At 42.0% G+C, this 14,975-nt stretch overlaps 1 protein-coding gene across 2 annotated transcripts; it reads left to right on the top strand.

The window, feature by feature from the left end:
* The first annotated feature begins 4,618 nt into the window (after positions 1-4,618).
* Positions 4,619-13,466, top strand: LOC131140028 (purine nucleoside phosphorylase-like). Of its 2 annotated transcripts, none has more exons than XM_058090089.2 (6): positions 4,619-4,787; positions 6,625-6,794; positions 6,894-6,997; positions 8,551-8,726; positions 11,209-11,399; positions 12,784-13,465. In XM_058090089.2, exons 1-6 carry the CDS (start codon positions 4,783-4,785, stop codon positions 13,005-13,007), a joined length of 870 nt encoding a protein of 289 aa, XP_057946072.2. In that variant the 5' UTR covers positions 4,619-4,782; the 3' UTR covers positions 13,008-13,465. The 2 variants fall into 2 exon arrangements, with proteins under 2 accessions (XP_057946072.2, XP_057946081.1); XM_058090098.2 differs by lacking the exon at positions 4,619-4,787 and adding an exon at positions 5,039-5,198 and having other exon boundaries at positions 12,784-13,466.
* The last annotated feature ends 1,509 nt before the right edge of the window (positions 13,467-14,975 follow it).

Raw genomic sequence — 14,975 nt, 5'->3', positions numbered from 1 at the left:
GATTTATTTGTTTATTGCTTTCTCGCCGGCTGCACTGCGGTCTAGTGGTTAGCGCGCAGACCTCACAGCTAGGAGACCAGGGTTCAATTCCACCCTCGGCCATCTCTGTGTGGAGTTTGCATGTTCTCCCCGTGCATGCGTGGGTTCTCCGGGTACTCCGGTTTCCTCCCACATTCCAAAAACATGCTAGGTTAATTGGCCACTCCAAATTGTCCATAGGTATGAATGTGAGTGTGAATGGTTGTTTGTCTATATGTGCCCTGTGATTGGCTGGCCACCAGTCCAGGGTGTACCCCGCCTTTCGCCCCAAGACAGCTGGGATAGGCTCCAGCACCCCCGCGATCCTCGTGAGGACAAGCGGTAGAAAATGAACGAATGAATGAATGCTTTCTCGCCCGTCCCCCTGTGTTGTTCCATCTCTGCCGCCTGGGCCTCCATGGGTTGGGGGGCCTTGCCTACTGCGTCCCTGGGTGGCAGTTCTGTGTCGGAGATCGGGACCGGGCTATGATTCCTGGGGGTGGTTGGTGGCATGGGGGCGGATGGCGCTCCCGGCCGTGAACTGGCTCCGTTTCGGTTGGTGAGGGTGCCTCCAGGCCCGCTGGTGTGTGGTCCCCGGTCTACCCCAGTGTCGGGGGTTTGGTTCTACTCTGGACTGCTGCCGACCTGTTTCTGGTCGGGATTGCTTCTCTGCAGCCCATTTCTGGTCTCCCCGTGGAGGGGGTTGGGGGGCTTGGAGGCCTGGGTCTTGGGGTACTGGCCTTGCTTTTGCCCGCCCCCGTGGGGCCGATGGCTCTTTGGTGGTGGGGCAGGGCTTGCTGGGTGGTGGGAGGCAGTCCCTCTCCTTTCATATATTCTCAGTTACAATAACATATTCACACATACAGTATGCGCACATTCATGCACGTATACATACATGTCGACATGCACACGCATACGTATACACACTCACAGTACATAAGTACTTCCTCACATGACTTAGCCATGGTGTTATCATGTTGTTGCTTTTATTACAGTGATGTTGATGTTGGCAATAAGATAGTAGTTATATATAATAGTAATATAATAGTATAATAGCAATAATAATAATAGTAGTAATCGAACTATAAACAAACTATTGTGTGATGTGTGTTATTGTTATTCTGTTCACTATCAAGGTTAATATTTTCATTACTATTATTACCACTAATATCCTTCCAGTAATATCACTGTGGCTGTTGATATTATTTTGTCCTCTCCATTATGGTTTTTTATAACCCTTATAGATGTTTCCTGTCTGTTTTTGTTGTTTTGTTATTGTCATTGCAATTGTTTTTGTTCTCCTCCCCCTCTGTTTTTTTTCTTCTTTTCTATCCCCTCCTGCTCCGGTCCAGCCACTTCAATTTTGCATAACAACAAAACATCAAATAAAGTCAAATAATAATCTACATACAGGGAAGGTGCAGCTTACATGTTCCCCTTTCAGAGCAAATATGTTTAGCGTGTAAGGGCATTTAGATCAATATCAATAATAGATATATTATACATAGATTTTTATATGTATACATAATATCAATAATACTATCCACCCCAAGGGCTGGACAGGACAAAATAAAAAACATATACAAGCTGGCAACATGACTCGGGGTCACAGCTAGGATACCAGGGTTCAATTCCACCCTCGGCCATCTCTGTGTGGAGTTTGCATGTTCTCCCCGTGCATGCGTGGGTTTTCTCCGGGTACTCCGGTTTCCTCCCCCGTTCCAAAAACATGCTAGGTTAATTGGCCACTCCAAATTGTCCATAGGTATGAATGTGAGTGTGAATGGTTGTTTGTCTATATGTGCCCTGTGATTGGCTGGCGACCAGTCCAGGGTGTACCCCGCCTCTTGCCCAAAGACAGCTGGGATAGGCTCCAGCACCCCCGCGACCCTCATGAGGAAAAAGCGGTAGAAAATGAATGAATGAATGAGTTGCCACAGAAAGTGACCAGACACGCTAAGAGGAAAAATGTGATGATGACCATAGAACAGGAATTTTAACACTGTATACATAAATTTTGTGTAATGTGGTGACAATAACAAAATCAATAAGAAAAAAAGAAGATTGGAATAAACTGCAAAATCAGTCATGTTTCATCCTCAGGAGAAGAGACTCACCTCCCAGGCATACACAGTAATGTCCTTGCATCAATTTCCTCAATCATAGCAGTTCACCAAAGTTAGTTAGCAAGTCAACGTATTGAGTTTGACTGGAACTTTTTACACTTCACAATGCCCACTGTACAGTTGATAGCGACAGTTTAACCCCGGAGCGGAAGAATTCCATTTCCGATGGCTAAATAGACAACACCTTGGCTGCATTCCAATACGCTAAAGTTGCCCTCGCTGACTTACCCTCAGCAATTGGTATTACGTAATTGCTGACATCACGTGGAGGCCACTTTCAGAGCCAAAGTAAAGTGGATGTGGGAGGAGTGGAAGAGATAAATGGAACCCACCTTCACCTTTTTTCACCTCAATCAATCATGATTCAACTGCTTTTTACAAATAATAATTATATTTTATTTCCTTATCATATATTATCATGTTGGTTAGTGGTTAGCACGCAGGAGACAGAAGTTCAATTCCACCCTCAGCCATCTCTGTGTGGAGTTTGCATGTTCTCCCCGTGCATGCGTGGGTTTTCTCCGGGTACTCCGGTTTCCTCCCACATTCCAAAAACATGCTAGGTTAATTGGCCATTCCAAATCGTCCATAGGTATGAATGTGAGTGTGAATGGTTGTTTGTCTATATGTGCCCTGTGATTGGCTGGCCACCAGTCCAGGGTGTACCCCGCCTCTCGCCCGAGACACTCGTAAGGATAAGCGGTAGAAAATGAATTAATAAATTAGCATATGTTTTTCCTGTATATTATTGTCAATATTTATCGATAGTCAATTGGAAAAGAGTGGGAGAAATGTCCTTAAAGACAGCTGGGATAGGCTCCAGCACCCCCACGACCCTCGTGAATATTATCATGTTTAGTTTTAGTTCATTTCTGAGGTTCAGTTATTTGTTTCTATTTTGTTTTATGTCTTTTTTGGGGAGGGGGTGTAGTTTTTTTGACCCCATTTTTCTAACACAAGTGCTTCTGAATGCTTGTCTATATGTGCCCTGCCATTACAAAGTTGACCAGCAGATGGCAGCAATCATCTATGACTATTTATGTGTGTGCGTGAGTGTGTTGTGAGAGATTAAGTCTATATTATATTATTATTATTATTATACAAACTGTCGTGGCACCTGTTTTCCTTGTCTTGTGGGCGAAAAAAATGTTTGCATGTTTTATGAAAACAATATTTACATTAGGAACACTTTTGAGTGCATGTAAAGTCAAGTATGCTTTCATTTTCAATTTTTAAAAAGTACTCACTACTCATTTTGTTATTTCAGTTTTCAAACCTTCACTATCAACTTTTAAAGATTATAGTTTGTTTTTTTTAAGGCTCATTTTAAAACCTACTTTTATTCTTTAGCTTTTAACCCCTTATGAGACTTGAACTCTCTGAACTCATTCTTATTCTGTGTTATTTCTTAAATAATGTACATTTTATCGTTTGTTTTCATGTTTTTCATGCATTTTTCCCTTGCTGTATTCAGCAGTGGCTTTATAAATAAAGTTTGCATGGTATGTTTTTTTTCCTTAAACTCATCTGACCGCTTGAACAGTTTGATGTCTTATTTTGTAAAGTGACATAAACTTTGCCCTGTTGTTGGAACATTTTAACTTAACTAAGCTTTTGAATAACCTACAGCTTTTGCACACGTACACACTGAATGGTCAAACTCATTGTGTTGCAAAAAGGCCACCAGCTGAATCTGGCTGGCATGTGGACAAAAGCTTTTGTGAATGCAAACAGCCGTTATATAACACTTGGAAGCCACAACAGTGCTTTGTGGTGTGGGGAGGGGCACATTACACACACACACACACACACACGTGCTGTGCATATACAAAACTAAGTCAGTCTTTTTTCGTAACACCACCAACTTAAACAAGAAAGTCCTTTGTAAATGTAAAGAATAAATACTGTGCATCAAAGTTTTGAAATAGCTTTATTTCTACAGTATACTAGCCAACAAGTAGAGTTCAAGGACACGCTTTTTTATACTCTATTGAAGCAAACAGTCAGGGCAGTTCTTATATAAAGAAAAATAAACCATGCCAGGGCAATGGCTTTATAAGAAAATAAACTCATTACTCATTTTATATTTGATTTTTTTGTACAGAATACAGCAATTTGGCAAGAATGAGAATGTTGTGTTCAGAATTTTCCATACTCCGTAAAACACCCTCAAGATTAACGGTTAAGTTGTGTAAATACTGTATATACTGTACGCTAGGCTACACCGGTCTGTGTTTCCTTCAGGTGCAGTGTGAAATCGGAGAGTGATTGTTGGCAACAGTGTTAACATTACATTTTCTTCCTACAAAAAAAATGTAGCGATTGTTTGAAATGTTTGTTTCAAAACAAGAAAAAACACTTGCATTATAAGCTTATTCAGCTACAGCGGCGTCAAACGTTTCCTGTTGGTTCTCGAAATGACGAGCTGCACCTAAACACATCACAGAGCACCGGCGGGCCAGCGTCGCGATGACGCTAGGTGACGTGTTGGGGGCTGTGGCTGTGCGGAAGGGGGATTTAGACTAGGTTGGCTGGGGGATGTCAACGTCAAGAAAAAGTATAGCATCAAGGACACGGACATACAGCAGACCCGCTCGGCACGCTTCTTTACGACCGCCATCACCTGTGTCATCGCATCATGCTGTGAGTAGCCGCCACTAGATCCACGAGCTCCACGGAAGTGAAACCTTTACCCGCGCAGCATCATCATTGCGCGTGGACTCGCTTGATCGGCTGCCATTATTAATGTTCTACATCATCATCGTGTAACATGTGTAACACGCTTTTTTTAATGTTTGACCGACGCCACGAAACGCATCACTCCACAGCGGACGGCGGTGTTGATTGGAATTGAAACCGAATTAACATATTTCGAAGCTTTTATATTCGGTGAAGTGTGGTTGGTGTGTAACGGGGTTTGGGGAGGGGGTGGAGAAGCTCACGCGTCTTCCGTGACGTCACGTCAGGAAACCTGTGGAAGGGGAAAGTTGGTAGACATCACATTCACAGGCTGAATCATTCCTCAACTATGGAGGCTTGTTTCAAAGCAGCAGGGTGAGACTTGAAAGCTTTCATATTTTTCACTTGGTGTGTAGCTAAACTTTTTTGTTGATTTTTTTATGTTTTCATTTTGTCGTCTGAATGTTGTTGTTTCTTTTTTTTTAGCACACTGAATGTCAATCTTAAGCATTAGAACTCAAAGAACAAAATGTGTCTACAGCCAGTAGGGGGCGTCGTTGCGTGATAGGTATTGCTTTAAAGAGCCATATTGGTAATAACGGTTTTATAAATGGGGATTAATTGGACCCTAAAATGTGGCAAAATTTGAGCATTGATGATGAAGAAAATAGGAAATCAGGAGATCGGATGTTCATACTTTCACGACGTTGCTTGCCGCCATGTCCAACTGAACTTAAACCACCTCGGTTACATTGTGCCAACGTCTGTAAGATTCAGGTGCCTGTTCAACTCCCCACTTCACCCCCTTTTGTTAGCATCTAACACTATTACGTACAGCTGCATAGTACAGAATGGTGATAATAGCACCCACTGGTGTTCATTCAAAGCAACTGTAACAACAACGTAAGAGCTAATGTGAATTTTAGTACAATAGATGTTAATGTATATCAGGGGTCTCAAACTCAATTTACCTGGGGGCCACTGGAGCTAGGGTCTGGGCGAGGCTGGGCCGCATCAGGTTTTCAAAAAAAAAATTATTAAAAACAGAAAAATGAAAAATCTTTGCTTTGGTTCCAATTTTCTACAAGAAAAGCTCTGATAAAACATTCCCCTGTTCTCAAATATCTTAATTTTTATTTTTCTACACAAAACAAGATGAAAAATAAATAAACAAATCAAGAATAAAGAAAACAATCAATCAGGAATAAATAAATATAATAATAATAAAACGGCAAATAATAAAAACTTAAGAAACCACATATAGTTGGTGGGTAGACAAATAATTTTTTTCAGATTAAAATGAACAAAGCATTATTAGAGCCCTGTAGACATGACAAAACACGACTATAGTCACATTTATACTCTTTTTATTTACAACATATTGCGCAACTGCAGGGTCTTGAGACACATGCTAACTCGCAAACTAGAGAGCTAGCGACCTAAACGGTAACCTTCAAGTTATTTCCTTTAAACTTAAAAGGCCAAAAACTTACCACTTCCACACGGATAGGGAGGATAACTATTAACAGTTATTTAACCTTTAACATGAACATTAATCAAACGTAATAATTTTTTCTGGGTACATGATACCATACAGCATCCATATCAAACTTGCGCGGGCCGCACTAACATTAAACTTTCATATCAAGGCGGGGGCCTCAAACTAGTGTCCTGCGGGCCACATTTGGCCCGTGGGCCATGTGTTTGAGACCCGTGATGTATATATTTCCTGAATGCAGCATGACTGGGTGCAACATGAGGGTTGTGACTGATATATTTTTGTTTTTTTTTGCCTTTTTAGCGAGGGCGAAGATGAGTGTCAGATCGCCGCCGACTGGCTGATGTCCAAAACGGACATGCGGCCGACTGTTGGCATCGTGTGCGGTTCCGGTTTGGGGGGTCTGGCCGAGATGTTCAAAGAGCGTCAGGTCTTCAAGTACTCCGACATCCCTAAGTTTCCCCAAAGCACGGGTGCGAGCCGCCCAGCCGACGTGTTCTAGTATCATCTATGCGCATGTTATTGCCAGCTAACCACAGCTGCCTCACTAATAACGAGTGTGTATGTTCCAGTGCATGGTCACGCTGGTCAGCTGGTTTTTGGAACACTAACGGGAAAGACGTGTGTTTGCATGAAGGGCAGGTTCCACCTGTACGAGGGCTACCCCGTCCAGAAGGTGAGTCGATGGGCAAACCCGAAGACTGGATGTCATTAGCTTATATAAATAAGCTTTCATCACGTAGCATGTCATTTGCCTGTTAATCCTTTGTTGGCCCACACTCACACTTGAGCATGTTTGTATGTGTAATTACTTCAGTAATTACTTCATAATACAACACTGAATTACTTCACTGAGATCATTTTTGAGAGCTGAGTCGTTATTATAAATGTGCTTGTAAGCAAACATTGCGAAATGACTTTTTGTCTTTGTTTGCAAGGTAGCTGTTGTCATTAATAACTGGTGGCAGGGGCGATCAAAGCGACCAATCAATGCACAGCAGCGTGTTTAGCTCCGTTGTACACAAGTACCACTGTGCCCGATACCCAACAAAGCAGTACAGTTCACCATGGAAGGATTCGAATCAGTAAATCCTAAGCTGGCTTATATTTAATAGCAACAATAGCAATGTTGTAAACTGTATACCCTACTGAACTGCACTGCTGGATGGAAAAGGTGGTATTTCGAAACAAAAGTCAACCCCTTCCACTTTTTCCAGGGCTCGACAATAACGATGTACCGATGGCCCGGGGCAAGTTAAAACAAAATTAGGGCAAGTAAATCCAATCAGTGATATTCCTGTCGGGCTAGTACTCTTTGGCATGCCATACTGCCAAGAGTTTTTTTAAAAGCGGTTCTTGTTGGGTGTTGGTAAAACACGGACTGCGTAATTCCGGTGGTAATTTGCAAACCAATCCTTGCAAATCTTGAAATGTACCAATCAGAATCGTTTATTTAGTCCACAGTCCCCGTTTTACCCACACCCGTTCTTGTTTGTGATCAACCAATCAGCGATGGTTTGACTAGGAAAACATCTATCATGGCGTCCCTGCCAACATGGTCTAATTGTTCAACAACTTGTGAAGGAAAAGAGCAAAAAGTGATGAACCAGTGCCTCCTAAACAAGTATTTTATTAGCGGCAGCAAATCAAATGATGGCACAGGTGAGTGAATCACATTGCTGTGACAATTTGAAGTGGTCACAATGAAACACCACCGATTAGATCCAATACCAAGTGCTGATTTTGCACAAGCTACAAAATCTAGCGCTTCCATTTCTCTGTGTATTTTTCTCACCTTTGCTTCACAAATTATTGTTTGACCATTGAGCATTTTTTTCTGGATTCAAAACACTTTACTAGTACACAAATGTGTCTATTCAATAATGTTTCATTGTGGTGCACAACTTCTAAAAGGCAAAGTGCCTAGAAGTCTCTTGACAATCCAGATTTCCATGCAACGTCATGATCTATGTAGGAAAACAACCACAAGAAATGATCATCATTTCATCTTTATTTGAGATTCTCATGTGATGCCACAAAAATGAGATGATATCATTATGGCAGTCTTCATTTTACATGGGGCAAGTTCGGGCAAGTAGTTCTCACCTTAAGGATTCCCCATGGGCAAGTCATTTTTGTTTTTATTGTAGAGCCCTGTTTTCAGTCAGTATAACCAAGATCCAAAGGAACTGGGAGCGCTTGATGCCACCATTGTCTCAACCTTTACAGGTCACGCTGCCTATGCGAGTCTTCAAGCTGATGGGCGTGGAGACGGTCATCCTCACCAACGCAGCTGGAGGCCTCAACCAGAACTACAAGGTGGGCGACATCATGGTTATCAAGGACCATATCAACATGCCAGGATTCGCAGGAGTCAACCCATTGGTCGGACGCAACGATGACAGGTGGGACATAATCGGCAGTCCTAAGACGGGCCTTATCATACAATTGCATTTGACCTTCATTCATTCGCGGGGGTGCTGGAGCCTATCCCAGCTGTCTTCGGCCGACTGGTGGCCAGCCAATCACAGGGCACATATAGACAAACAACCATTCACACTCACATTCATACCTATGGACAATTTGGAGTGGCCAATTAACCTAGCATGTTTTTGGAATGTGGGAGGAAACCGGAGTACCCGGAGAAAACCCACGCATGCACGGGGAGAACATGCAAACTCCACACAGAGATGGCTGAGGGTGGTATTGAACTCGGGTCTCCTAGCTGTGTGCTAACCACTCGACCGCCGTGCAGCCCCAGAGTTGATAATAAACAGCAATTTTTTTTTTGGGCAAGCTATCGTTGTAAAATATCCGCTTTTAGCATAGCCATATACGTTGGATCCCGAATCCCACCCGGAAGTAAGAGAATTCCAACCACTGGTGGCATCTTTAGGAACAAATGTGTTTTCCTTACATCCAAAGAAACACTTTTATTTAAGAGCCATTGCTAGCAACATAAAGACAGAAGCAGAGCTTGGAGGAGGGCGGGAGGGCAGACTGCATCACGCCTACAGCCACACCCATAAGGAAGCCCGCTCCTCTGTGACATCACAAAGGGACAATTTTGCAACGCCCTCTGAAACCGAGTGTTTTGAGCCATCCCAATTTCACTTCCAAATGCGCCAACCTCATTATCTGAACCTTTGGTATTAGGCATCTACACAAGAATACAACATTCTAACTACTTTTATTGGTCAAAAAGGGGAAAAAGCATCATAGGTCCCCTTTAAATGTACTGTGCCATATCGCAAGTGTGTGTGCTAAGCTACTCGTGCTTTCATTGTTATGCCACTCGTAAATCTTCCAACAGTAGGGTAGGGGAACTTCACAAGACTGCATGAGATCTTTTGAATTTCTCAAGTCACTTTTGGAATGCCATGTATGACAACTCACTAAGTATATACCAGTAGTTTCTGACTGGTGCTTAGTACTACTTTGCTTTTACATGGAAATGGCAGCTGGAATGTGTTTTTTTTTCTATGTAAGATTTGTGTTTCTAAACGGGCAGCAACAAGAATTTTCTGGGGAGCTAAAGACATAACTCAGTCACTCATAGCTCTTCAGATCTGCGTAGTCAGAGCGGGAATCCAACATCAGCTCGCAAAACAGGACGAGTCAGTTGCAAAAACAACCTGGTGTAAGTGGTGGTTATGGTTAGGGCTATATATACTATATATACTATTAACACTATATATACTATATATACTATAACACCATATGCAATCTGACTGCACACAGAACAAAGACTTAAGCTTTAAGTGGCGTGAATGAAGCAGGCAAACAAAGATGAAGTCGAAATAAAATGGCGTATTACAAATGTTTAGGAAAAGGTGTACGTGAACAAAATCTAACAATAAACATTCATTTTCTACCACTTATCCTCACAAGGGTTGCAGGCGTGCTGGAGCCTATCCCAGCTGTCTTTGTGGGCAAGACACCCTGGACTGGTGGCCAGCCAATCACAGGGCACATATAGACAAACAACCATTCACACTCACATTCATACCTATGGACAATTTGGAGTGGCCAATTAACCTAGCATGTTTTTGGAATGTGGGAGGAAACCGGAGTACCCGGAGAAAACAAATGCATGAGAACATGCAAACTCCACACAGAGATGGCCGAGTGTGGGATTGAACATGGGTCTCCTGGCTGTGAGTCTCCAAGCAACCCGACAAAGATGCAAAATGTTTTTAAATCCAATGTGATGATTTTCCATAGTCTTATCCACTTTGGATATTTGCACAAAATGACAGAAGGGCTCGTCAGTCAGCAGGCTAGTCGGTGTTTTGCCTCAAGTCTCAAGTGTTTTGTCTCAAGTCAAGTCTAAAGTAAAGACAAGTAATGCCAAGTCAAGTCTCAAGTCACGACAAGACAGCTCAAGCCAAGTTGGAAGTCATGCAAAATCCACACAGAGATGCTCGAGGGTGGAATCGAACTTTCCTTTGGTAAAAGGAAACAAAAACAATACTTTGATGGAGGTTGAGAGTTCCCTGAGTCTTGTTGGTAAAAGATCATTCATTAGTTCAATTAAGGGATTAGCAACCATAAAAACATAACCGATATGAAGGTAAGACAACAAAGACATAAGCCAATGACACCGCTAGTCATTCAATAATTAATGAACTAACAAGTCCATGATAATAATAATAATAATAATAATACATGATCGCAATGGCGTTCATGGCGCAACCAAACCAAGTTACTTTTCCACGCAACATAGCAATTTCATTGTCTGCCACGCTGAGACGGCGACAGCAAACGCGGCGTCAAAACCGATACACGTCACGCTGTTCCAATTGCTGTTTAGCCACATTCTCCATCATATTGATCTTCCATTCTTTCTGTTCTTTTTCTGCTTATTCAATACGATCTGCTGTTTAGGTTTGGTGTTCGCTTCCCCTGCATGTCCGACGCCTACGACCGCGAGCTGTGTAAGCTGGCACACGACGTGGCAGCGGAGCTGGACTTCAGTGATTTTGTGCAAGAGGGAGTCTATTGTGTCCTGGGGGGGCCCTCCTTCGAAACCATCGCTGAGTGCCGCATGCTGCACAAGCTAGGAGCGGATGCTGTGGGTGAGTTTGGTCAAACCGCATTCACAGAGGAAGTGACTTCAATCAAAAATTTACGAATATACCTGAAATATGAATTTAAAATTTTCTGGACTATAAGTCGCTCCGGAGTATAAGTCGCACAAGGCCAAAAATGCATAAGTAGGTAGAAAAAAAACATACATAAGTCGCACTGGAGTATAAGTTGCATTTTTTGCCGGTAATTTATTTTCCAAACTACTTGACCAAAACAGACATTACGTCCTCTTGGAAGGCAAGTTGTAACAATAAAAGAATAGAGAACAGGCTGAATAGGTGTAAGATATGCTAACACAATGCTTATTCAGCTACATCAAAAATAAACATGAACACAAAAGGTGTCCAGTGTTTATGTAACATAAACACTTTTTTCATTTATAAGTCGCAGGAACAGCCAACCTATGAAAAAAGTGCGACTTATTCTCCGGAAAATACGCTAAGTTTCATATATTATAATACGGGGGCTGCATGGCGGTCGAGTGATTAGCATGCAGACCAGTGTTCAATTCCACCCTCGGCCATCTCTGTGTGGAGTTTGCATGTTCTCCCCGTGCATGTGTGGGTTTTCTCCGGGTACTCCGGTTTCCTCCCACATTCCAAAAACATGCTAGGTTAATTGGCCACTCCAAATTGTCCATAGGTATGAATGTGAGTGTGAATGGTTGTTTGTCTATATGTGCCCTGTGATTGGCTGGCCACCAGTCCAGGGTGTACCTTACGCCCGAAGACAGCTGGGATAGGCTCCAGCACCCCTGCAACCCTAATGAGGAAAAGCGGTAGAAAATGAATGAATGAATGAAAAACTTACATTTGTTGGAAAGCAGGAAGTGAACAAATGTAACAGTGATTGTAAAAGTACCAGATGGAGGGGTAGGATTTAATAAGCTTTGCTTCTTCCTACTCCTTTTGGACATGTGGAACTGTGAACTGATTATGGGATGCATTCAATTGTAATCTGATGCATGTTCAAATGAAAATGAATGAATATATTATAATACAGTATAAACAATGAATACTGTTGTAGAAATATGTATATTTAGTTTCTATGTGGAGGCTAATGTAATAATAATCTACTAGAATTTAAGAACTGAAAAAATCAATTGGAATAGCGCTTTAATTTTTACTACATTCTATTAATGCTATTATCCGCTGATCAAAACAAAAGTTAACCATGAAGTGCCTTCAGGGACCGTTTGAAAGCATAAATTTCCTCACACAGCAGCTGTCATTGTTTTAAAATAATATTTCTCCCACCGTAAATGGCTAACTAATGGTTTGTCAGTAAATCATGTACTCCAATCATATCAAATATTCAACTTCATATGTTACATTTGAGGGGATTTGACTAACCTTTGACCTCCTGCTGCAGGAATGAGCACGGTGCACGAGGTGATCACTGCCCGCCACGCCGGCATGCGCTGCTTTGCCATGTCGCTCATCACCAACCGGGCGGTCATGGACTACGACAGCCAGGAGAAGGCCAACCACGAGGAGGTGCTGGAGACCGGCCGGCTGCGGGCGGTGCAGCTTGAACGTTTGGTGAGCGCCATGGTGGGACGAATGGAGAGGAACCACAACAACAACGCGGTTTGAGGACCGAGGCCTGCTTCTTCTTGTTTTGACTTTACGATGTTTGTCTTAGCATCCAGTTAACACGCACTTGGCTTCCGCTGTAAGGATGAAACATTCAACCATGTGTAATGTTTCACTCCCAACGGCGCTGTTTTCACTTTGTAACTTAACTTAAAATACTGTACTATTTATGCTTCAGGCCGCTCACTGATCCGGAAACAAAATGAGTAAAGGGATTTTTTTTTTGTACAGTTTCATGTTGGGGACCAGACCTTTTTTTTTCTTAAATTAAGTGATTTTGTGCGGTGTAAAAAAAAAATATTACAGAATATTTATAGAAATTGTATTTAAATGGAGCTCTAATAACATGTAATATGAAAAAGAAGAAATGGATCATACTGGCCTTAAAAAGTCATATCACTGAAATACAAACTCAGTTGGTCTACTTTTTTAATAAAATGCCTTTCTAAAGGATTTCACGTGTCATTTTTGGGGGGTTTATTGAATGGTTTTCTAAGGTGCTGCCCAAAACTGTTGAAACAGGGTTATCCAAAGTACGGTCAGGGGGTCATTTGTGGCCCACGCCTTAATTATGTTGTGTATACATGTCTATATATGATATATGATGTGCTATATATATTACTATATTGACACTTACTATGGTACCCATTATGTCACTCATGCTCTGGTATGTGACAAAAATTTTAAATAAAAAAAAAATGATCGAGTGGTTAGCACGCAGCGCACAGCTAGGAGACCAGGGTTCAATTCCACCCTCGGCCATCTCTGTGTGGAGTTTGCATGTTCTCCCCGAAATTGTCCATAGGTATGAATGTGAGTGTGAATGGTTGTTTGTCTACATGTGCCCTGTGATTGGCTGGCCACCAGTCCAGGGTGTACCCCGCCTCGCCGGAAGACAGCTGGGATAGGCTCCAGCACCCCCCGCGACCCTCGTGAGGAAAAGCGGTAGAAAATGAATGAGTGAATGAATGAATGGATTTAAACACATTTTACACCTTTGTCGAGCTGCATGGTGTTTGAGTGGTTAGCGCGCATACCTCACAGCTAGGAGACCTGAGTTCAATCCCACACTCGGCCATCTCTGTGTGGAGTTTGCATGTTCTCCCCGTGCATGCGTGGGTTTTCTCCAGGTTTCCTCCCACATTCCAAAAACATGCTAGGTTAATTGGCCACTCCAAATTGTCCATAGGTATGAATGAGTGTGTACCCCGCTTGTTGTAAAGCAGGAAGTGAACAAATGTAACAGTTAGTGATTGTAAAAGTACCAGATGGAGGGGTAGGATTTAATAAGCTTTGCTTCTTCCTACTCCTTTTGAACATGTGGAACTGTGAACTGATCATGGGATGCACTCAATTGTAATCTGATGCATGTTCACATGAAATTAAACCATTACCATATACCTTCACCATTTTAACCTCGCCAGCTAATTGCCATGCAACCCAATCATCCGTCAAGATAATCACTGCTTGTAGGAACAACAGTAGCGAACTAGCAAACGCTAGTGAGCTGTTGGATTTGAGCGTGTGAAGGACATGTTCTGGAGATAGAACGCAGACCAGATAAGCATAGCAAGTCTGTGTGACATGAACTTGTGTCATAACAAATAACATACAGGGGTGTGAAAAAGTGGATTTCCCAGCATTCTTCTTCTTCAGCACTGCGGAGGAATTTTGGCCAAGTCATATTTGCAGAATTTTTGGAATTCAGCCACACAGGTCATGTCACAGCATCTCAAGATTCAGGTCTGGATAATATAATATATATATAATATATATATAATATAATATAATATAATATAATATAATATAATATGTTTACTTCATTCCTCTTTTTTCCATTTTTTCTAAATATTTCAGCTTTTTTGGTAATTTTTTTAAATCTTGTAATTATGAATTTATTCCCATAATATTTGGACTTTATTCTCATAACACTAGAAGCTTTTCCATTAACTAATTTTTCAAAAATGA

Source organism: Doryrhamphus excisus, linkage group LG11 (assembly GCF_037039965.1).
Source record: "Doryrhamphus excisus strain RoL-2023G ecotype Guam linkage group LG11, RoL_Dexc_Guam_v1.1, whole genome shotgun sequence".
NCBI classification, from domain to species: Eukaryota; Metazoa; Chordata; class Actinopteri; order Syngnathiformes; family Syngnathidae; genus Doryrhamphus; species Doryrhamphus excisus.
Note: the sequence above shows the minus strand (reverse complement) of the source record. Positions and strands in the feature narration are given on the sequence as shown.

Excerpts from the sequence above, each read along its gene's own strand:
- LOC131140028 (XM_058090098.2), top strand. The coding sequence starts at position 5,173 with ATGGAGGCTTGTTTCAAAGCAGCAGG. Across the intron at positions 5,199-6,624 it reads GCTTGTTTCAAAGCAGCAGG|CGAGGGCGAAGATGAGTGTC; the intron begins GTGAGACTTGAA and ends TTGCCTTTTTAG. Across the intron at positions 6,998-8,550 it reads AGGGCTACCCCGTCCAGAAG|GTCACGCTGCCTATGCGAGT; the intron begins GTGAGTCGATGG and ends CAACCTTTACAG.